This window comes from Zootermopsis nevadensis, unplaced genomic scaffold, assembly GCF_977971745.1.
Source record: "Zootermopsis nevadensis isolate Lab colony 2312 unplaced genomic scaffold, Znev_1.0 Znev_ptg000021l, whole genome shotgun sequence".
Classification (NCBI taxonomy): Eukaryota; Metazoa; Arthropoda; class Insecta; order Blattodea; family Termopsidae; genus Zootermopsis; species Zootermopsis nevadensis.
This window is the reverse complement of record NW_028259153.1, coordinates 10975737-11000288: the sequence shown is the minus strand read 5'-3', so window position 1 is coordinate 11000288 and position 24552 is coordinate 10975737. Positions and strand designations below refer to the sequence as shown.

General features: G+C 37.8%; 3 protein-coding genes across 4 annotated transcripts in view; 1 reads left to right on the top strand and 2 right to left on the bottom strand.

Moving 5' to 3' along the window:
* The first annotated feature begins 1605 nt into the window (after window positions 1-1605).
* LOC110827139 (SUN domain-containing ossification factor) overlaps window positions 1606-24552 on the top strand; it is a 101765-nt gene continuing 78818 nt past the window's right edge. The window contains exons 1-2 of one of the 2 annotated variants that reach the window (XM_087353182.1): window positions 1606-1719; window positions 24185-24263. The gene's annotated coding sequence lies outside the window, so the exon portion shown is untranslated. The remainder of the gene's footprint in view (window positions 1720-24184; window positions 24264-24552) is intronic. The other variant, XM_087353183.1, reaches the window with a different exon arrangement.
* On the bottom strand, window positions 4938-8755 carry LOC110827162 (uncharacterized). The gene is made up of 5 exons (XM_022058557.2): window positions 8326-8755; window positions 7077-7347; window positions 6454-6699; window positions 5808-6026; window positions 4938-5376 (listed from the first exon to the last, which is right to left on the bottom strand). Exons 1-5 carry the CDS (start codon window positions 8395-8397, stop codon window positions 5180-5182), a joined length of 1005 nt encoding a protein of 334 aa, XP_021914249.1. The 5' UTR covers window positions 8398-8755; the 3' UTR covers window positions 4938-5179.
* Window positions 10898-18825, bottom strand: Ak1 (Adenylate kinase 1). The gene is made up of 7 exons (XM_087352606.1): window positions 18694-18825; window positions 18267-18335; window positions 16354-16429; window positions 16025-16188; window positions 14595-14711; window positions 13702-13887; window positions 10898-12649 (listed from the first exon to the last, which is right to left on the bottom strand). The coding sequence occupies exons 1-7, from the start codon at window positions 18823-18825 to the stop codon at window positions 12572-12574; spliced, it is 822 nt and encodes a 273-aa protein (XP_087208732.1). The 3' UTR covers window positions 10898-12571.

Sequence of the window (24552 nt, the reverse complement as noted above, 5' to 3'; positions counted from 1 at the left end):
CCTCTAAAATGATGCTCAATATCTACCAGACTACTTCATAACAGAAAGAACTTACAAAACAATAAGAAGATGCCATGTAGCATAAAGTTACAGGAAATTGAAGATGGCTGTCTTCTGTTGTACAAGTTTACCAACGTTTCAAAGGTTCTTTGAAACATTGGTAAACTTCTACCACACTAAATGACACTACAACCCATAAGACAGCCATCTTTGGATTCACTGCTGTGAGAACCTCAAATCCTACTTATAGTAGATTGTCTTGATGTTATCAGACTTAACAAAATTCTAGAAGAAATGTATTCAGTAGTTTTGATTCACTTCCTTGATTGGTCTGAAGAATTATGAGTTTCATTTGGAGTCTCATGGGTGCTGCAGATTTGGGGGAAACATCTTGTATTTTTCTAAAGTGTTTATGCAATGTATCAATTTTTTATGTGAAGGGCTGGTTATGAGAAAATCATTAAGTCCAAATGGAGCCCCATGCAGAGTTTATAGTTCATCAATACAAAGCAATATTGAATTTTACTATGTTTGGTGCATATGCCTCTCAATACACAACACACAATATCAAATTTTATTGAAATCTGTTGAGCAACTATAAGTTTGGAGATAAACCATATGGATGGGCAGCCATGACCTCCCAATTGTGCTGTTAATTATACATTTTGTGTGAAGAATGTGTCATAATTACGTAACTTAGTAATGAACAGCAGCCAGACATAACCTCAGGTTTTGTGCCTGAATGGAATTAGTAATTTTTAACATACAGGAATCTGTTTCATTCAAAAAGTGTAAAGCTCCAGTATTATAAATCATATTCTCAAATGGTAGGTCATTCATAGGATTTCGTTTGACACATTATTTTCACTAATCATAAAATTGTCCTTTAGAAATGTTGCATATATTTATATCTATAACCACAAATAATTTTACTGCCATACATTAAACGACTTCCACTTAATAATTGCACATGGGTTTGTGTTAGTATTACTGGTAACTGGTAACTGGAAAGTTTCATTCAAATCAAATTTCATATAATTTCTTATAATGCAGAATTCAAAGAGGTATATCAACAAAGGAAATGTACACCTGTGTAAAGGTATTTTCATCTTTGGGGTCTGTATCATAATAAAGATGGAACTAATCGACCAGATTTTATGCGATTATTAACAAGTTGATTAAGATGATGCATTGTCAGTATTACGCGAGTATTGGTACGGTTGTGAGGTAAATTTCAATTCCATGCACGAAGAAGAATAAAAAGACATTAAACTTTGCAGTGAGCCACAGTTTACCACAGTTCACTTTAAATTTGGCGGCAAGTTAATCTGTAGGTGTGAGTGGATGGAAATAAATTTCGAGCTGTCAAGAATTTCGTGCGGCTTTGTTGTACTAGATGTGAAGAAAATTTTAATTTCATAAGTTGTACTTACATGTGTCTTATCATCGGTGCCTTTCCTTGTTACTGAAAAGAGGACTACACAAAAACTGGACATGGAAACGCAAGGTCGTTGTTAGGTTATGTTTATCACGAAGTGTTTATAAGTTGGTAGTGGAGGAACATTTATTGACTAGGTTACATTCCTGTTGAAAGGTAATAATATTCATTTGAACACAAACTATCTTGGTTGAACATATATTAAAGAGAAAGCATCAATATCCGAGTGGCCTATACGAGTTCTACCATGCCGGGAACAGTATGGATCTGTACACAATGATGTAAGTACAGTACATTGTTTTATTTGATATATTTTGTAGATACATTATTTCGTAGTATTGCCGGCTCAGTGTGAAAATATTATTTTCACATTTCTACATCAGATAATTGTGGATTTGTTGTTAAGTTGGTATCAAGATCCATTAGTAGCAAACGAGAGGAAATACGTTTTGAACTCATTGTAACAGGAACGTGAGGTAGTGGTAGAGGTAGAACAACACACTCAGTTCATTAATTTATTTGTCCAGTGAATCAGTATACACTGATATTGGATATGTCGTAGACAAAAATAAAACCAATAAATGTTGACCGCAGGTTGTGGTCGAGTGGTTAACACTCCAGCATCGTATTTGGGAGGTCCCGGGCTCAAATTATGGCCCGGAGACAGGCGTTACTTCTGTTGAGTGTTGTCCCCAAGGATGCACCAGTTTTATCTAGCCGGTACCAATGATGCGTGGTATTTTTCAACACTCTTCCTTTTGGTTACTTTTACAGTGACCAGAAGATTGCGTGTTGGTGTTTTGATGTGTTATTGCTGTTTCGACAAGTTATGTGATCTTTCATTTCATAGGAAACCAGAGTATAATGGTATGCATTGGAAAGTACATAAACCTAACTCTCGAATTACGAATTTTCGCTGCAACGAACCATGTAAATATATATCTGTTTTTCAATTTATGAACATTATTTTCGGCACAACCAAGAAACAACCTTTGTCTGATGGTCGAATGTCCGTTTCGTGAGTAACGAACTCTAGTCAACATCATCTTCACTTTTTAAAAATTGAATCCTTAATTTTGACATTAATTATTGAGGAAAATTGAATAACTTTCATATCATTGTTTTTTGTGATTGTTGTAGTACACTGATTAAGGTTCGCTTTTGATAAAGGCATATGTTTATTTTTTGTTGACACAAGTACTGATGTTCATATCGACCTACAGCACTACTGAAGTGTTAAGTGTAAAGTTTACATTGTACATCGGTCACTTCAGGAGTGCTTTACAGGGTTAATCAGGTAATAACTATCATGATACACAGCGCTGTTCTTTTTATGGTTGTATATCATTCTAACAGTTGTGTGTGAAATATTGGGTGATTTGTCTAGGAGTCGGGAATCAGTCAGAATTTTTTACATTGAACGTAATGGGAATTTAATTTTCAATTTACGAGTTTGCACCTCACGAACAGTTTTCATCGAACGAATTACATTCTTAAATTGAGGGATGGGTAATGGAGGCGTCTTTGTGTAATTTGTTCAATAGTTGACGACGCTGATAATAGATGTATACTGGTACTTTGCCCTTATTTTTTGTAATTTGCACTCGATTAGACGGTACTTCATCTTCTATATATTCCTTTGCATTTCATTAAAAATGTTGAACGTAATAAATTAATAAAATTTAGTTTTTAAGACGCAATGGTATTTATAAGTTGTAGACGACAAGAATGTAAATTAAACCTTATTAGTCCTTTTCGTATTCCTCGCCTTTCGTTAAAAAAAGACACCCCATCAAAAGTATTTAGACTGGAATTCTCCCAACTTAATTATATCAAGTATATATATTTATTTAATTGTATTTTTGTGCCAATGTTTCGTGTGATAAGTTTCTTTTTGTGTGTTCTTCGAAATTTGTTATGGAGATTGTGTCATTGGAGCCAAGTCCAAAATCGACGGATTGTCAAATTCGCGAGATGGGAGGTTAACCATTGCCCATTATCCACTGCGCATGCGTGATAATGTTATTGTCCGTGATGACATCGTTATTGATGACGTCATCGACCGTGATGTTTTCATTACCCTTGTTGTTATGCACGTAATCGGGGCGGAATTGTAACTGTCACAGTAATATTAGTTCAAGGTCGTCGGCTTATTCTCAGGGTTGTTACGCCTCATGAGGTGCTGGCTATAAACGGGAAATTCTTGTGAGTTAATACTTCTATTCTGCCTTTTCATTTGTAATACTAGACGTTTTTGTCCCACGCCGTAGCCGTGCTACCTGAGGCATCATGCTTCGGTCCGGTGACACGGAATGCGCGCTGGTTCGAGTCTCGGGAGAGAAGAAATTTTCTCATGAGATTTTCGACCGGTGTCTGGGACCGGTGCCAACCCAGCATCGTGAGGAAATTGGGGAGCTACAATGAGTAGCGTAATCCGGTCAGGAAAGCTAGCAATGGCTGGGGGTTTGTCGTGCTGACCACACCTCACCCTATATCTGGTTGGATGATCGTTCACCTCTGCTTAAGGTACAATTTGGCTGCACGCGACAGAGACAAGTGACCGAGGCAGGCGACAGAATTGCGAGACCGAGACTGGTCGCTTCCTGTCTGCTCTCTGTACAATCGTATGAAGTACAATTACGAGCGCGAGAAAAAGACAGGCGACAAAGACGGGCGACAGAGACAAAGCACAGGAGACCGCTCTCTGACCAGTAGTGTCTCGCGACGGGCTCAGGCAGCACGTGTGTTGTTGAGTAAAATAATGGCAGAAATTAAATTTACTGGTGACCAAGATGAGCAATTGGTAGAATTAGTAGCAGTAAACCGACCACTGACCACCGACAGAAAGATCCTTCTTCACGTCTGGTTTTGAATATTGAACTCATAGGTTTTCTTTGTTTCTTTCGCAACAAATAACACAGCAACACATCATCTTCGATTAACCTTTTTAGAAGCATTTTTGTACTCATTTTTCACAGAATATGTGCACGTATGTCTCAACAAAACAAAGAAAACAAACACTTTGCCGCATGTCTCGGTCGTCACCTCAAAAGTGTGTGGCGACAAGCTGCGATGTGTCCGTCTCCCGTCTCTGTCGCCTGCCTCGGTCGCTTGTCTCTGTCGCGTGCAGCCAAATTGTACCTTTAGGCATATGAACATGAGGCCAGCAGCCAGCTAGTCGGCTTTGGCTCTCAGAGGGCTGTTACGCCACGGATTGTTATGCACCTATCAAGAATGGCTGGACGTTTTTTTATGAAATTTTGTGCAGACGTTTTGGTGTTGGTTTAGGCGGTAGGCAACTTTTCGGGGCGCACACGGCGTCACAACCAAGAAGACCGCCATCTGCATTTTCACCGCCATGAGAACGTCATATCTGATAATTTTATTCCAGTAATTCTGTCGGCTAATTTTTGATTAGGAATCGACTGTCTGCTCGTTCAGTTTGTAAGCAACAGATGAAACAATCCCACAAACACACACGTACACACGCACACATAAACCAGTGGCAGAACTAGTCTTTATTATATCACATTTAAACACTCCTGCTGAATTTACATGAAACTTCTCGAAATGAAAGAGGTAATGTCGCACCTGCAAATAAGTACCATACTACGAAAACACAAGAAAGTGTAGAATCAAAGTAAATGTGTTCAAGATTTCGTCATTACATGCACACGTGTTGTCAGCTTCAAGCTTTGACGTCGCTACCTTCTGAAACACTAATTATATCAAGGAAGGCTTTCATGTTGCATTTTGTAGGGTCTTGACATGCTCTGTTCTATTATGAGGGGGCGTTGCTTCCTGTGAGTTGTTTTTGAAATGGATATTCCATCCAAGTGCAAAAGGCAGTTTATTCTTATACTTGATTCCTCTCCAGCAACGACTGAATTTATTAGTTTCAGCTGCAGAAGTGGATTCAATGCAGCTTCTTATTTTATCTGAAATAGGAAATGAATGATGTCAAGATTTTTCATGTGTATGACAAGTTGAAACAAGATGCCTATTTTCCATACTATGCTTATTGGCATGGTATATAACAGTACTAAATTTCAGGGTCGTACTAAAATAAATCTTTCTTTATCATGAAGATAACGTTCAGTTTCACAAGTGTTAGTTATTACGTGAAAAACAGTTCTAAACTAGACATGAAAAAGAAATTTAAAACAACCCTGACCTAAATTCTGGTATTGATATTTCATACACAGCAAGTAAAATGGTTATGCCTCCATAATTAAATTTCCAGAATTTGCTTTGCGAAACCTGACGCACCATAGCAACATGATAGCACGAAGTAAGAGAGATTGTAAAGATTCATTAAAATAGAAAAATATCGGCTAGAAAAGGCAAAAACAAAGACATTGCAGGTTACCTAGATTTTGTAGTACAGTACACTTTGTTAGTCTGGTGGCTGTATCAGCTGTCTGATCACCGCTGGGCCACAGTTCACACAGATATGGCATTCTCGTTGAACATTTTGTTACGCCCCACTGCTTGTAGCTGTCCAACACCACGCAGTCTTCGTCTGCCAGGCGGTCCCGTGGTTCACTGGGAGCCCAGGCGATGTAGTCGAAACAGTTCAACGGCTCCCCTGAATAAAACAGATTACTGTAAGCTAGTCCAGTGGACAGGCATCAGAGTCGGCGGTGAAGATGCCGATGTTGATTTTCTGGGTTGTAACGCTGTGTGGCTTCTAGGTAGATGTTAATGTTTAGGAGTAACATACTGCTTCCATCTCCAGACGGCTGTAGATGGAGGCAGTTCAAGTCCACATGGAGGTACATTCCAAGAGACCTTATACATCGACAGACGGATGGATTTATGGATAGGTAGTCACCGATTTGATACGTTATTGTGGAAGGCTTATGATAGAGAATGAGGTCATACCAATTATAACAAACAGTGTATTCAATTTCGTTCTGTTGCAAAGATTCTCCAGCGCTTTTTGATACTATAAAGCACGCAGAAATATGAATCAAGGCATGTATCACCTGTGTATTTGATAGTCATTTACGAACCCATTGTCGTAGTAAATCGGCCTTCAACTTTTCTGTCCTCGAGACCGACATAGGCCCTCTTCGGGCCTCGGTTGCCCCCAAGTTGCATAACTAGTGATGACAGGGCAGTAGTGCGAAGCTCTGAGATGACATGTGCCAACTCACTGTTGTTGGTTCGACATGAATTCAGTGCTTGAGCGAAGTTGAGGCGCTCTGGATGAAGCTGGAACACTCCCAATTTGGGTATACAGGTGTGATCTATGCTTGCTATAACGATACAAAGACAGCCGACTGCGAGTGGAAATATTTTAAATAAATTATGCAAGGTAGAAAGGGAAATCACCAGCTGAATTACAATCGAGTCTTGCAATAAATGTTTGAGAATTAATTGCAAATGACAATTGGATGCTATTATGAGGATTTATTACAATTTCAGAATTGTTAATTAGTGCTACTATTATGTTTCATTCACATTTCTTAATTCCCAATAATTTAATACAAATGAAACATTTTCGCAAGATGTGCAATATGAATTACGTTTGTTTCATTACTTGCTTGCTGTAATGTTTCATATCAGTTTCAGTTTTTTGCTACCGACAGTCTTTTATCTGTCCACAAGCTACAATTTACGAGCTAGAACTTACGTAGTGGGTTGCCATATAGACTGTAGTAATCATAGCGCAAATCTTTCTTGAGGGAAGCCAGGGTTTCGAATTCAGGACAGTCGCAAACAATGCAGGTATTCCTACCCTCCATTAGACCAGGAGGGCTAAAGTTGAAGGCCAGACCCCGTTTCTGTAATGCGAAAAGGGCGCACCGATCTGGTGTGGTCAGGTTTGCCCGAGCGATGATTTTCATCTTAGATCGACTGCATGTCTGAACCAAGTAAAAATCCAACAGCGACTCGCGTCTAACCTGTAGAAATAAAGTCGACGGTGTCATCAGTTAGAGTATATGCTTGTTTCACTGAATAAAAATTGTGTTCGCGTGTTTGTGTGAGTAGTTTTTATCCATGCAAACCATTTAACTACGACAGGAAGTAGTACAAGATCTTTAGGTTAGACCTATAACTTCTACGACGTGTCGTATGTCCGAATTTACGGCATGGCATGTATGGAATATGTTTTAAGATTTATTGACTCTGATGTAGAAAGGCAAAAATGCTTTCCTTCAAATGCCCAGATACTATGCCCTTAAATTCGTGAACATTCTCCATGAATTTATGAACATGTTACGGGAAAGACTTGTACTGAAGATTGGTGATGAAATGTTAATTTCATCGTTATGGGTGGCTTAGGACTGCAAGTAAATGTATACACTTAAAGTATTATATCGTTACTATAATCGAAAAGTTTCAGATGAAATAAGTAAGTTTTTAAGTTTCCTCGGCGGTGAGGATGTCGATGTTTGGTCTTCAGGGTTACAAAGCAGTGCGAACTTGTAGGTAGAAACGAACGTTTCGGAGAAACGGCGTTACAATCCAGAAGATCAACATCGGCAAGATAAATTTTATGTACTGCTTACGGTTATCAGTTCTTAGAAAAATAATACAATTTGTGTTAAACATAGAGGAAGACTGAGTTCTGAAATCATAAACTTTTCCGCCATGAACCTTCTCTGTCCTCATTTTCAAGGCAGTCGACAGCCTTGAAAATGAGGAGAGAGATGGCCTCGAAACGTCGGCGATTAATCAACATCTAACACGGCTGATAGCCCGAGAAAACTTTATTAATGAAAGCAGCCGTGAAAGCTTCACGTCATATTTTGCGCCATAGTTTGGAAGCTTAGTATGACAGGTTTTGAGCACCAGTCTTACATTTGGCGGCACGGAGATCCTGTTACTAAAATTTCATCACCTAATGGTCACCAAGGACTATTAAAAACAGTTCTTACCTCTTCACACCGAAATACTGCTCCGACAATCGAAGGTGGTACAGCGAGTATTATAATTGCCACCAAAATCATACCCGTTTCTTATCGCCGAACTCGGATAGACACTAAGAATTTTAAAGTAGCAGTGACCGCGGTGGACGAACATGAAAAGCTGATTGAATAATTTGAGGACGCAAACTGTCAGCATCAGTTGTCTTTTTTGTCTCTGTCAGTTAAAGGATTCGGTTGGTTGAGTGATGCATGTTATGTAGGCTGACAGCTAAGGACAGTGGTGTAGTGAAGAGACGTTGAACACGGATATCCTTTTTGTATCTTATATGCGTCATGTTTGTGTTTGATTAAATATATTTATTTTGTACAGTCTATACACACGGATATCCTTGTAAATTAGATATTTGATTCAGAATGTTTTAATTATGTTGAACCTCAGTGGCCGCGCAGTCTAGGACTCAGGTCTAGCCACTTCGTTGCGATTGTGGGTTCGAAACATTTTCAGGGTATGAATGGATGTTTTCGTCTTTGTGGGTTGTGATATCTTGTGCAGGCAGAGGCATCGCGTCCAAACATATGAATTGATTAATAATTTCAGAAATAATTTTGAATTGGAAGAGGCAAGAAGGCCTAATCCGTAAGAGCTGATTATATTTTGGTTGTAGACTTGTAATAACTGGCTAAAAATTAGGATAACAAATCTCCTCTACTGTCAAAGGACGTAATCCGTGTCCCACTGAATTTAATGTGTTATTCAGGGATCAGAAGAAAGTGCGTCGTTACTTAGGAGCCAGAACTGACTGACAAAATATATTAAATCGTACCCAGAATGAATATATAAATTAACACACTCTTAACGTCGGATGTATACGACTGCTATTCCGATCAGCAGCACGAATTGATTCAGTGTCGCTTTGATTCGCTAAAAGTAAGCATCCAAGTTATGAGTATCGTCGACCAATCTATCCGTCCGTAAGTCAGCAAATAGTAGGCTTCAGACCTAACTACATTTTGTCGAACTTTTTCAAATTTTGGTTTTTGATTTTGAAAGTTTCTTTTGCGTTAAGATCGTAAATAAACTCTTGCAAATATTAATTAGAGGGTTTTGACATGTAGTTAAATTTATTTTTGACATTCCTGTTGTCTGTCTTACCACATGAAAATTTAATTCAGTTTAACTTGTTTTAGAAGTAATTTTACTTGAAGGATTAAGTTAACTTTAACATCCAATTTCTTCATTTTAACGCCCAAATTACTTACTCCCGAAGAACATTATCGACTTAAGTATTTTAATAAAAAAGTCTTGAATCGGAATTGCAGGGAACCATAAAATACACGTGACATGTCTTCAGAAATATTTGCATAATACTCACTAATTATTAGCTTATTATTATTATTATTAGCTATTATTAATTTATTATTAGCTATTATTAGCTGAAAGACTTGCTTTGTGATGTCTGTCTAGATTACTACAGTGCAAACCCATAACGCGACTCAACAGATATTTCAAGTGAGTAAAAATAACAAACAACAGTAGGCTAATTTATCTGCCTACAGCACTTTACTTCCGTTAGATAAAGACGCAGCATCCGGGAATAAATTTCTGTTTTGTTCCGCAGAAGTAATTAAATTTTTCGACTGGTACAGAACGTAACGCTTGATTAGCCTAAGCATTGACCTAATGACGTTGTGAATAATGCAGTGTGTCATTAGTAACAGAAGCCACTGACGTATGCAGGAATTGTTTGAAAGATCAATACAAGTTACAAGTAGACATCATCAATTAGGGGTTTTCAAGTAGTGTTTAGCAAACTGTGGTCCGTGGCAAAGTAAAACCTCCTTATAACCAGATCTGGAAGCCTGAGAATTTTCTATTTTAGAAATGTTTCCTTTTATTACAGGTACTTTTGTCTAAAAATAACTGCGTACACTGTACTTCATGTATGTATGATGGAGTAGCGAGTCAGAAATTCAAGTTGCATGCATGCATATATTTCACTACACTGCCACTGATTAGTATATTTTGGGTCCAGTAATATAAGCTGTAGGTGTAGTCCAACAGTATTCTGGGCATATATAGCCGAGGTAGGCATTAGTTGGTTTTCCATTTGTAAGAACCTAATGCTAAATTTTAGAAAGTGTTAAGAAATCACTTCGAACAGGTGTAAACCAAAAGGTAACTATATTTGCAACTCAGAGCACGGAGTGATCACATGACAAGACTGTTACCCGATCCTTAAGTCCAGTTTCTTATATTCATCGGCTTAAATTGGTCTCGAATGGTAACACCGATTGTACACGTAAGCTGTTATGAAACAATAATTGAATGAGAATCTGGAGCCGAGTGTTTCATCTCTGATGAACGAAACGGAGACAAATCCCCGTATTGAAGGTGCCGATAACACGAGATGACTTCACTGTATTTAGTCGCCTTGAGCGCTTAATATTACACAGAGAAAAGAGCAGACTAGGAAAAGGGCTGTGGTGATCTGTGAAGACGAGCTTTTACATCTTGCGTGAAGTATAAAGTTGAAGATGTGTTGATGATTGAATTTCGATTAGCTCAATAACAATGCGTGTATTCGTGTCCAGATAATTTATTGCGTTGTGTAGGATTTGAGGTTTTCACAGCGGTGACTTTGAAGATTGCTGTCTTCTGGGTTGTTACGCTGTGTAGTTTGGTAGATGTTCATCGCCCTGATGACGGAGGCAGTATGACCTCTGAAACGTTGGTTAACATTGACCAGACTACACAGCGCAACAACCCAGAAGACAGCAATCTTATAGCGTAATGTTTTAACAGTATTCATAAATATGTTTCCAGAAGATTGAATTGAATTGGAAACTTCCAGTGGTGAAGAATATCAGAGAATGAATGTCTATTGGTTTCTGCAGGTGTGCTATTGACGCTATTTAGACACTCCAGGGTGTTTCTGTCTGATTTATATACCTCTCTTACAACATACACTATTACTTACACCAAGATATTCATCAGAAATATGCTCGTGGACACAAATTATTAAAAACAAATAAGAACTTCTTGAGTCTGAACAAATTGTACTAATTCATCACTGAGGGCGTACTTTTAAACGGCAGGCCAGCTGTATTAATACAGTAAAAATTCAATAATGTATGTATAAAAAAACGAATAAACATAAAATTGTTGCTGCTTTTCTCGCGAAGTTTAACTGTATGAGCACATATTTAAAGTTAGGAGCTGTAGTTGAAATAGAAAACATTCAATGCCAAATTGGAACTGGATTACGGCTTCAAGATATTTGACTTATTCAAGCCTTCGATATTAAACTAATTTATCAAAATCCAAGGCGGCAAGTAGTCTTGGTGTTTTGCTTACTATTATCGTTGTTTTAACAACCTAGTACTTTCTGTACATTTAGTTCAAATTGCATTTTTCTTAAACATTTACCTTTTAGATTTTGTCGATAATGTAGGATTTGTGGTTTTTTCGGCTGTGATTCTGAAGATGGCTGTCTTCTGGGTTGTTGCGCCATGTAGTCTAGTACAAGTTTACCGACGTTTCAGATGTCCTTGCTGCCTCCATGATCAGGGCGATGAGTACTTACCTCTGAAACGTCGGTAAACTTCTACCAGACTACACGGCGCAACAACCCAGAAGATAGCCATTTTCGAACAGACACATATAAGATAATACTTGTATTTCTTATGTTTTGATGAGCATGATTGCTAAATTAAAGAATCTATAAATATCTCCTCCTGACATTTATATTTTACGTTGTGTATTTATGTATATCTGAAATATTTTTTTTAAAATTTTGCTTAAAATAGTAAGTGATTTAAAGTACTTGAGTCTTTTTCAGAACCCATACATAGGCCTTTTCTAAATTCAGGAGCCATATAATGTCTCTTAGGTGTGAAAAGTTTTGAAAGCAGTCTTTTAATATTATATATATATATAAAAACATGCTTGAATAAACTGAATCGTCTAATTATACTTAATAAATACAAGTGAACACATTTTCAAAGAGTGTGTTATTAGGCTTCTAAGTTCAACTGCTTACACGCTTATATTAGGTAATATTATTTTAAAAAGCTCTCTAATTGGTTCCACATGTAGCTTTTTCAACGTGCAAGCCAATATGCAAAAAATCTGCTCAGTTACAACAGTGTGTATAATTAGTTTAGGGAAGTCAGAGCTGGTACCCGCATGTTTAAAAATTGCAACATCCAAAGTTGGATGTCTCTTTGTGTCTTAAATGTCATTTACATTCGCCACTTAAGCTGCAGTCTTCAGACTGTCCAGACAAGCTTCAACGTCTTTGAAGATTTCAGCGGGATCTCTTTCAGCGTTGACCTGTGGAAGAATCATGAACCACAATTAGTTAACATTCTTAAATAACTTTTAAATTATATTTTGCATGTTTTATTATAATTTATATAACAACGCTTTCAACTATTTAGGTTTTATAGCATCGAATTATAGGGCAATTTTAAATTATGAGTTGCAAAATACTATCTCAGAATATCATTGAGAAAATTAGGGGGCAAAAAATTGGAATACCCGGTTCTCGTAGAGGAGATTTGAACCGCATGCCTGCAACTGATTGTCATCTCGATGACAGTGAATGCCGAGGGCGTGAGGAAATGCCCAGACACTTGAATGCGAGCCAGTTGCCTATACTGAGCTCAGATTGTTAATATCAATTTCAAGTAAAGATTTGAAGTAGAATCGTTTGATACCATTTCCAGTCATTACATAAAATTATCAGTTTTGCGTGAACAATATTTGCCTCATTTCAGTCACTTTTACGTCTGTTGGGATGAAATGTTAATGGTGGATGTTCCTTACGTTCCTTGTGACACTATCGTGTAACCATTCTCTTAAAATCCCTTCTTTTGCGAACATGTCTCAGTGGACCAGCGAAACTTGAAATAAAAACCCAAAGAAGATAGGGGTATGGAACAGGAAGGAAACCGAAGGAAATAATACAGGGGCGGAGCGCTCATTTTAACCGTGTTAACCAGGCTAACCCCTTGAAAAAAGACGTAAATAGTCTTACGTCTTTATTTCGCTGTTCAGTGGTACTCTTGTAATGGAACACAGCAGAATCGACGAGGCACGATGCATGATTAGCCGGTTCTAACCAGCCAGGCGTTGTTAGTCAGTTAGTTGAGTCTACGCTCGCGACGAGCGCCTGACTCTAGCCGGCTAGCGATGAATTTTATCTGAATATTTCTGCTGTGTTCCAGTGTATGGAGTACCACTGAAACACTGAAGTAAGACAGAAAACTTTTTATTCTTCGTTTTTCAAAGTGTTAGCCCGGCTAACAGAGCCAACATGAACGCTGCGCTCGTGGAATAGTCTGCAATATATCAAACAGTCCCTCGTCGGACAGCTCACTCACCGTCTTACACTTGCTGAAGAAGTGTTCAATGACGGGCTTGCTGTGCTTGCTGAACGTGTCCAGGCGTTTCTTTATGGTCTCCTCGTTATCGTCTACCCGCCCCGAAGTTTGCGCTCGATGAAGTAGACGTTTCGTCATTGTTTCGGGGCTAACGTCGAAATTTAATATTACTGTGCACTCAGCAATCTGAAAGCAAAACAGATGAGAACATAAGAGTTTAACTTTAACCTGGTTAGAAACGTGAATTTGTGAAGTAATTCTACTCACCGATTTTCGTACGATTGATTCCACAGTATTGTAACACAAGGCCTAGTAGTTATAGCTTCTGCACGTAAATGTGAAACACTTGAATCCTTATAGAATGTTGAGGGTAGGGCATGGTTCAGTCCTGACCTATTTCAAGTCCTATTCCTGAAGTTATCTAACTACATGACTGACTGACTGACTGAGTAACTAAATAATAACTATGTAAGATTTTAGGTTTTCACGGCGGTGAGTCTGAAAATTGCTGTTTTCTGGGTTCTTGTGCCGTGTAGTCTGGTAGAAGTTTACCGACGTTTCAGAGGTCCTTGCTGCCTTCATCATGGATGGAGGCAGCAAGGACCTCTGAAACGTCGGTAAATTTCTACCAGACTATACGGCGCAACAACCCAGAAGACAGCAATCTTTTAGTTATTAACTAACGACCAGCCAACTACGTGCATCAGAGTCCTTCGTTTATTATTTGTGGCTCTACATCCTTTGACGGGTCTTGGCATCCTCCCATATGGGAGGTTACTTGATCTATTTAGACATTTGATGTGACTCTTTGGACGAGTGATCAGCCCCTCGCAAGGCCGCAGAGCCCTTCTTGAGAAGCTAATGGTTTGTCAACTAGTGAAGACATCACTTACTTGCTCTTCGAATGTGAGGCCCTGTTCAAGTTCTCGTGGGTAGCCGTCGATAAGGAACCCTTTAGATGACGTCACATTGGCAAGCAAAGCTTCCGCGAGCAGACCCAGTACTGAATCCTGTAAAAGTACGCAGTTTGGATACAGTATACGAAGTGAAAATATATTTAAATTAGTTTGCTGCCGAAGGATGGGACATCTAGGTATGTCACGTGAAATGTGCTCAGTTCACTGCATATAATAGGGAGATATAACTATAAATACCTCCACTCTAGTGATTGTCCAGTTAAGATGGTCCATTGCTTGTCAGTTGGTGCACAGTTGAGGATTATATTTACAGGTTAAACGATACAAAAATATTATAAAATAAAATCAGAATGTGGTGACTACACATGTGCCGTTTTTGGAAGAACAGAGTCTTGCGACTTTCTTTTCGTTTCGGCTTCAAGGAGATAGTCTTTTGGCGTGCTTCGTCTTTTCTGAATGACATCCACAATTTATTAACCATAACTGTTCGGAAATTATTAATAACATATTAATACGACATTACTTTAACTTAATATTAGTATCTGATCCTTACTTTGGAGGGGTAATTAATTATTTCAACTGGATAAATTTGAGTATAGTATGTTCCAAACGACAATTACAATTTTTAAAACTAATCTGTCGAATTGTCAAGACTTAAGGTTTTCACGACGGTGAAAAGGCGGATTGTGGCTTCTGGACTGTGACACCATGTAGTCTCATAGGTGGTAACCACCATTTCATAGTATGTGTCACCTCCTTTTCATTTATATCCCGAAGATGGATTAATCAGTTGATTTTTTAATCGTCGATTACTTTAGCCGATTAACAGATGCGCTGGAAACATTACAGAATTAATTTTTATTGTGAAATGTAGTTTACTGTGCGTGTGTTTAACATTTGCCTCTACTACTATATTTATAATTGTTGATTACTGACGAAGTGGAGTTATAACTCCATGCATTCTTAACCTCTACATTAGAATGAGGTGAGTGGTGGCTACATTACCTGGGCACTTTTCCTCCGAGGTAAGAACATGTAAACTTCATTAATATATATGAAGATGAAGGCGATGTGTTCAACCGAAACGTCGGTAACCACCTACAAGGCCACACGGCGTCACAACCATAAATGATAAGTTGCTTCAAAATAAATTCTGAATCTGACGAGGCCAGATTGAGGCTAATCCGTGGTAGCTGAAGAATAATAATCTATTATAAACTTTTATTGAACGTAAAGACAACTTAATCGGTTTGGAAATATCATATAACACTTAAATTAATTGTGTTACAGCATACAATTAAGTCATGAGAAGTAACGAGTTGTATATTTATCACACCAGTTAGTTTATAATAATGATATTTGAAGGGGTTCTGAATGAAACTCTTAATTGCAGAACGATCACATACCAACGGTACGAGTTCGCCTTGCTCCATAATCGCATTTAGTTTCTTTCCTCGCTCGGAACCGGACTGCACTTCGTTTCTCAGCAGATCTCCTGTCGACAGGTGGGTGTAGCCGTACTTCGCCACGATCTTGTCACATTGTGTGCCCTTGCCAGACCCCGGTCCCCCTGTGATGTGAGCCATAGGATTCAGTTGTTGAGCAGAATATTTAGAAAGACGTCACACTTTTTAAACTGAACTAAACGAGAAATTTACCGAATATTAACAATGAACTAAGAAATATCATGTACACCTACGTTGTCAATATGATGACGATATGCGTGATAACTTACCTAGTACCCATATGATAGGCAATTTTGATTCTTTGAGTGGAGCTAAGTCATATTCCTTCTTCTCTAGCTCAGCAGCCTGTAAATAGTGACATCTGTATTAACTCTGTTGAGGTATTCTACGACCTAGTAACAACTGAACTGTATTAAATTACAGTTTATTTAGCTTCGAATAAACTGATCAGTCTTGACGAACAAGGTTTAAACACGTGCGAATAACAACAATGAACATAGTATTGTTTTTGTTTGTTTGAATATTGCCCATAAATTCAGCTTTTTATTCACCAACAATAAGTTAGGTGAGATGAGAAAATCAGCTGTTTTTAAAGTATCTCTGGTAAGGTTATAAGTAGGTTTAGGCTATACACAACTGCTGAACAATAAATTAAATTTTGGATTGTCGTCTTCAGAGCTATGGCACCGTATGCTTTTGTATTAAGAAAATTCTGTCCCTCCTCATATTATACTCTGCAAAAGAAAGCAGTATGCCCCTTCGAAACGTTGGTAGCAACCTACAAGGCCACTCGGCGTCATAATTTTGATTTCACCACTTCGGCAGATTTTTCCTGAAATCTGGCGACTATCATGAGGTTCCGTTAAGTAGGACACTGCTTAACTACTAGCGTAAGCTACTAGATCATTAGAAACACGGGGATGCACAAGAGACTAGTGGTCGCTGTGCAAGGGTCACCATGGACCCCACTCATTTACATATATACTCGGCATCCTTTGAAAATACAGGAGACATTTTGTTACACGACAGAGGGACTTTAAATCGGGACACATTTCGTTTTAAGATATAATGTGGTAGCCGACTTAGAGATGTTGTTAGTAGATACGTTTGTGTACACACACATGCTGACAAACTAAACGTATAATGCTCATACAAGTTAATGAAGGCTATCTGTTAGTTAGCAGTAATTAGTAGACTTGTCCTGTCTGCTTATTTAGTGTGAGTTATTTTTAAGTTTATGCTATAAATTATAAAACTAATTTTCAAACATTCTAACATAAATAAACAACATCGGCTTTTCGGGGGGATATTTTTTCGTTATCAAATTCATGGTTTGGAAAACTGCTAAAATTAGAAGTAATGAAAAGACCCGTATTTCTGGGTTCCTAATCTGAGAAACACATTTGTAGTGCTGGAAATACGAAAGACAGATTTTTCGTTGTTATGCAAGTATGGTCGAGGTTTTGTTAAATTTCCAATTTCTACGAGTGTAACCCCGGATCACTTGTTTGCACCTCTTTTTTGCTGTGAAGTGATTTCCACGAATAAACATTTGTCACTCTTAAGAATCGGGACATGGGTGTTTATTCAATGACACTATTCACATAGTTTTTATAAACACTATTTTGGTTACAATGATCGTGCATGTAAATAATTTGCACACTTTTATCTTTTAATATATGTAACTCAAAGTGGAAACACGCTTCCGTCTTTCAGATGTTATTAACCTTCTCGTGTTTAAATATATCGTTAGTGTTAAAGTGTAAAGGTTTTTGACAATGGTCCATTTTTATTTGTAAAACCGTATTCTGAACTTTATCTATCTATCGTCTATATTTTAACAGAACTACAACTTGGTCCATAAAGTATCAGGTGTTTTTAACATCCGTGTACAGTGGTGAGTAATATGGTTTCCGAAAGAAATGTATCGATAAATCAGGTTTCAAGGATAAAAATAATGCAAGCAATTCATTTTAAATTAATTTTGTTAATATTAAAGATGATTCAGTATTACCTTTCATAAATTTCGTAGGTTGCATGACCATAAACATGTACAAAATGCAAATATACATTGGTCTGGAAACGTCTATATTTTGATTTACGGCACTTTAAAAATTAACAGGCCTACGTGTTGCATATTTCTTGAACCTTACAGACCGTGCATATACGTAAACATGCCCACCTTTGATGCAGTTGTCTTTCGTATGCAAGTAGTCAAGGGCAGGTATTTTTCGCACCGATTGCTATTGGCCTATGGCACTATAAAACACATCACACATCGTATTTAAACGTTTTTCTTTAAATAAAGCCTGTTATTTATTTTTAAACGTAAACTATTTAAACAGCATGAACACTTACCATGATTTATTTAGTCGTTTTCGAATTTCTTGGCGAACAATTTTAACCTTTTGCTTTCCGAGCGGCAATGTGCACTGATCCTAGAAACTCGAGGGCTCGTTTTTGAATATGCACAACACAGAAGGAAAATACCAGTAAAAATAAAGTTTATATGACGGCAGGGTGTGTGAGCTAAATTTGCAGTGTAAGTTGGCAAGCTCGCGAACTAAAACGCTTGATTGTTTCAAGGCTGAGCGAGAGGCCTCCCTCACTGGCAAGCTGAGGTACGCACTATCGAAATAATGAACCAAGAATGTCGTAAGAGCGCTGGGTCTATAGAGCCAGAGCATGGCTGGGACCCAGGCAGGAGGGAATCGTGATACAGGCTCTTGAGCTGAGTGCATAATTTTAGACCGTGCTGTTGATACAACTAATTTAGCAATTGGGGGCAAATGACATGCATCGAAAACCTGAGGTTTGACAAAAACCAAAAAGAAAACCTGCTGTTGAGGACAAGTTTCGAGGTTTAATTTGTGGGGAGGGGAATTCAAATGATTTAAAAACTTACAATGAACTACTGAGTTGTGTAGTACGTAAGTCCGTCCGTTGTTCATTATAATGTCGTGGTTTGTAGCAAATTTTGTCATTTTCTTGTAAATTTAATGCTGGAAACTTTCTCTTTCACTTAACCAAGAATGGCATGTTTGTGTGTGTTTATTGGGAAAGATTGTTCCAGCCGTAAGACACGGCCAAATAATTAAACTTCTGCTTCGCATTCTGAAAGTCGCAGTTTCAGTCGTCTGCCCGGATACCGGCTGTCTTGACTGGTTTTTTTTCGTGGTTTTCCTCGGCCTTTCCATATCATTCTGATATAGGTTCTTAAATTAGGCCACGATGTCTGGAGAATTTGAAGCTGAAATGCTGACTTATACGTTAGCAAGCCTCGAGAAAAATGTCCCTACATTAATGTCGTTTCAGAACAATGAGTAGAAATACGCGAAGCTTGTCACGGTTTGACGTAATGTGCCTGCTGTGTGTTGCAACAGAGATATGCCAAGAATGCAAGTTGCATATGTACGTAACGTATTCTTACACGTGTTGTAGCACATGAACGAAAGTGAAATTCTTGCAGATTGCCGCAACGTGGTGCGAAACGTCTGTGAACACGTGAATTAAAAATGTGAACCTCGGCCAGAAAATTTATCTGCAGACTTATCCTGAGGAACTGACGGATTTTTCATCCGGCTTCCGCTAATTGATCAGATTTAATTTAAGTCAGAGTAGTAAATAGTGCCTTGAGTCATATTAGCTTAGTAAAGACAGTGGCTACACGTTTAGCGGTCCGAGTTCGATCCTTGAACATTTGTAAACTTTTTCTTCATATGAAGCAAATTCGTTATGAGGAAGTTGTCTTTGTCTGTCCATCCGTGATTACTTTCAAAAGATGATGCCAGTGTATTTCCCTTTTCTCGCTGAATAATCACAACAAAATATATTTTACGTGGGTTAATGATTAAAATAGTTCGTGGTAAATACATTAACGAAGAAATAATTACATGAATATCAATTTACATGGCATACACGGTTACCATAGAGCGCAAATTGTTTACACACGAAGACTTTTATTCGACTGAACTGGTTGTAAAGATGGAAATATAACGGAAAATGAGCAGATGAGGATTTATATTGGGGCAGTCACGGCCAATTTGAATATTGTGAGAAAAATTACTAAAATCAAAGTCGGGATATTCTGTAGCCTGTTTGAGATTCAAACTCGGTACATCACAAAGAACGTTATTGTTACACTAACCTGCTCCATAAGTTTGGCTTAATACTTGTACTTGGAGATATTTTGTGTCTTTTTATTGGTAAGCCTGTACAAAATTGACTCTTCTGAGATAGCAGACTAATTTTTAACCACAAACTTTGAAGTACGCCTTCACACGGTTATATTTATTAGAATTTATTGGTCGTTTTATGTAGGAGTTGATTAACTAAAGAAATATAGACGTGCTACGAGAGTCGATGCGCCGAATGTATTGTGACCTTGACCCAGTGTGACTACCCCGATCGACCTGCCGAATGCAACCTTTCATTTTCCGACGACGTTTTAACATAATACATTTTTAAATGACAAAGAATCGATTCCTGAGAGCATATTTCCTACTTTATGATTCGTGTCTTTCTGGAGATTTCTCTACGTGTAGGCAACTTGTTTAATCTCGTATTGATTATTATGGACGCTCCGGTTATAAAGCGGTGTAGTCTTGTAGGTGGTTACCAGTCAAATGTATGGTCTCCTTCCATCGTATGCTTCAAATGGAAAAGTTTTCGATTTAACGTGAAGTATTAAAATACAATAAATATTTATAATAATAACAATTAAACAATTACATATTTAAATACGTGCATTTATCGTGTCTGGCATATGCTATAATGATAGGACAATGTGTTTTTTTTATTAAATTTGTTGATGGTCTGACCTCATCTTGCCTCAGTTTTGAAAGACGGATTGCAACCTGAAACTGCCTTAAACTCTGGTTTGTAATAAGCGTACGTCTCGTTATTATATCATGTACGACTGAAACGTAATAGTACATGAGAAATTAAATATACGTTAACAGTAATTATTTCAATTTTTGTTTAGATCTGACCTCCGAATATGAGGCTTACTAAAATTTATAATTTGAAGGTACATATCATTTAGTAAATTAATTTCATTGCCCCAAAATTTCGTTTTAAGTCAAGTATTAACTCCACTCGTCAAATGTGAACTCGTTATTTTATGTCCTGCCATATTTTTATTTTCGGTACACGAAAGCTATTTCATCGCCGTACAGACTTTCAAAGTATGTTGAATGACACCATATTTCAAGTTAGGATGTCCTTCGTATCAGAGGCAATGGGGAAATATGGAATGAAGAAGTTTTAAACTTCGTTTTAAATTGCGGTCTGTTATTATTATTTATTATTATTTAGTGTTCTGTCTGTTATCAAAGGGTAAATACTTGCTCACATATAACACCTGTTCCTTTTCTTGTACAGTAAGGAAATAAGCGAACAACCGAGTAATCAGGTACCGCAGACAAAATATTTTATGATATAAAATGTTCTTCACGTACAAAAATTTATCACAAATAAGCAGAGTCTGACAATAAGCCTACTATCTGTATTCGTCCAAAATTACGCACCTATCTTATCGATTGAAATGTCGTGAATCTATGGCCGATATGTGGCTGCGTCTTATTTTCTGTTAGAAATATAAATTGTAATCTATAAAGATGTAAACACTGGTGATTGAATATTGAATGGCATGTGTTACTTCATGTCCCAGAACACGTTTCTTTTATATGTAATTAAACACGGCCAAGCACCATAAGTGTAAACTTAAAATGTGAGATGTTATGAAATCTCTGATGAGTTCGATGGGGATTGGAATTGAGCATTTGAATTTTATTTCCTGATGATTCCATAATTTCTTAGTTGCTGTGGTAAAATGTTTTGTCTATTATTGGCGATGGTCGGTTATTGTTACAGAGCAATAACTTAATTATTTAAAATTTGTCTTAATTATATTTTAAAACTTTAACAGACTTATCAGCCTACATAGCAGAAGCACTGAATTTCTGCGAATTATTTGACTATAAATTTAAAGATAAGTGTAGCTAGTGTATTATATAATAATTTTAATTTCGACACTTTCAAGTGTAAACAACAAAACTTGACTTAACGCACCTCATCCAGACAGAAAGTAGGCAAGTCGGTAATTACGTAAAACAGGCCACTTCTTAGTTTGCTACTTTTCGCCATGCACTATGTTAAAGGAAACAGCGCCAAATATAAAACCTCAAGCGATGTTATACCATTTAAAGATTAAATGAAACCCAATCATTGCTCACAGTGTTAGGATTCGATTTGTGCTGTTACTAGCGTGTAGCAAGTGCTACAGGGATGCATATTGCACACTGATTACCGTATGGTGAGGGTGGATGGATAGGTGCATACGCCTTTAGGGCTTCTGTACACCAAATTCTCTTCTAACCTCTTTCCAGATACGGGCAAGTCCATGCCGATAAGACTACGTAGCTACCATGTACGGGTATAACAGCCGGCACGGATTTTGGATTTACAGCTGTGTAGTGTGTGGGCTCTTGCAGGGTGCGGGTATAAGTGACGGAGTTACCCATATCCGGAATCCAGTTAAAAAAATATGCAGTGTAAGGAAACCCTTAAGGCAGGAGTCTAGTGACTGCGTTATCACCTGGAATGTGAAAGTGCATAAAACAAGAAGAGAAACAAATAATCCTTTTAACTTCAGTCTTGACGTATCGCTCCGGAAGCACAACGACAAAGTCAATGACGATCACACGGTACAAACGACGATACGATAACACCGATCAGGACAACAATGCCACGGGTTTCTCAGACTGGCTCTGCTGCTGGTGGACGGATAAGATCAATACGTCGCTTGCGCAAAACACGACAGCCACTGCTTTCATCCTCCTCACTCTGGCGTTGGGACAGAAAACCCAGCCAAAACACAGCTGCAAACCGTTGAACACGTTTTGGAGACTCCCACACTCGCCCCTTTTTTTCGAGCTGGTTGTGTAATCCAATGGTATTTCGGGCAATGTTTGGACGACTCAGAATCTTAGCTGCTTTTAAACATGATAGATGGTACACATGTTCCATATTTTTGGTTAGGTGGTGTCCGGTTTAGAGCCAAGCCCGGGATGCCCTGAATACAAATTATGTGGTTAACTAACGTTTCAGACATATATTAACAATACTCCGTCTTGTTCCGGGCACGGGGAAAAATGGGGCAAGTTACATTCTTGTAAAGAAATTAATATTTAAAAAACTGTAACTCTTATAACTAAACTAATAACTTATAAATTTCAAATAGACAATAAATCCACACAAGGTTCCTCCATGTGTTTATCCTTATTATCGTCCCTCCCACATGCCTCCAAAGATTAAGTTCCCCGTTCTGTCCTGGTCTCCCCTATTTGCTTCCTAGAACTCGGATAAAATTATAAATCGACATTGACGATTATAATTGTCGTACAGTAATTAAATCCTAATGACTGAACACAATTGCATAAAACAGTTATGTTTGGATCCGCATTACATACTGGACTCTTCGTTCTTTATCTTTTTTAATTTACTGTGCTATATTAAACTTCCGATTTGTATTATATATGAAGATGGCTGTCTTTTGGATTGTTGAAACTTCGTTAAACTTCTACCAAAATACACGGCGCAACAACTCAGAACACAGTCATCTTCATACTTGCCGCCGTGAGAACCTCAAGTATCACTTACATAGTTTACATTCGCCATTATGTATCTATTTAATTTGATTATGAATTACTGCATATAACAGCCTGACTTTTTCAACAGCTTAATATTTATCAACCATGTAAGATTTGAAGTTTTCACAGCGGTGAGTATGAATATTTCTGTCTTCTGGGTTGTTGCGCTGTGTAGTCTGGTCGATGTTAACCAACGTTTCAGAGGTCATACTACCTCCTTCATCAGGGCGATTCCAACCTCTGAAACGTTGGTAAACATCTACCATACTACACGGCGCAACAACCCAAAAGACAGAAATCTTCATTTGTCAACCAGTTTTGTCTAAACATGCATTCTTACTTACACTTTGTATTTATAAAAATTAAAAAACTACTGTTTATAATTATTATATAAATTTCGTCCTTAGGTTTTAAAGCCTGGTGTTTGATGTATAATTTCTATTTTTAGGGATGAACCACGTCGGCTTTTGGATGATATAAATTGTCTCGGGTATTGGGAGACCACAAGGATTTCGTCCTCTTCGACGGTAAGTTGTTTTAGCATATGCACGTAATGTCGTGGCCATTGTATGTGGGTTTATGAGGAGAGTTGTCCTATGTTGTGAGTCTCGGGGAACTTGTAGCACCGACGGTGGATCGTCGGATTGTGAAAGTTCGTAATTCCTTATACATTTAGGAGTCTTGGAATCCTTTCCAAGGTTTCAATTTGGATAGCCGATTGCAGTAAGACCATTCCCGTTGTAGTGAATATTTGCTAGAGTGTGGTAGAATTTCGAATAGAATATTATCCTTCTTTGTTAATCGGAACTGTCTAAA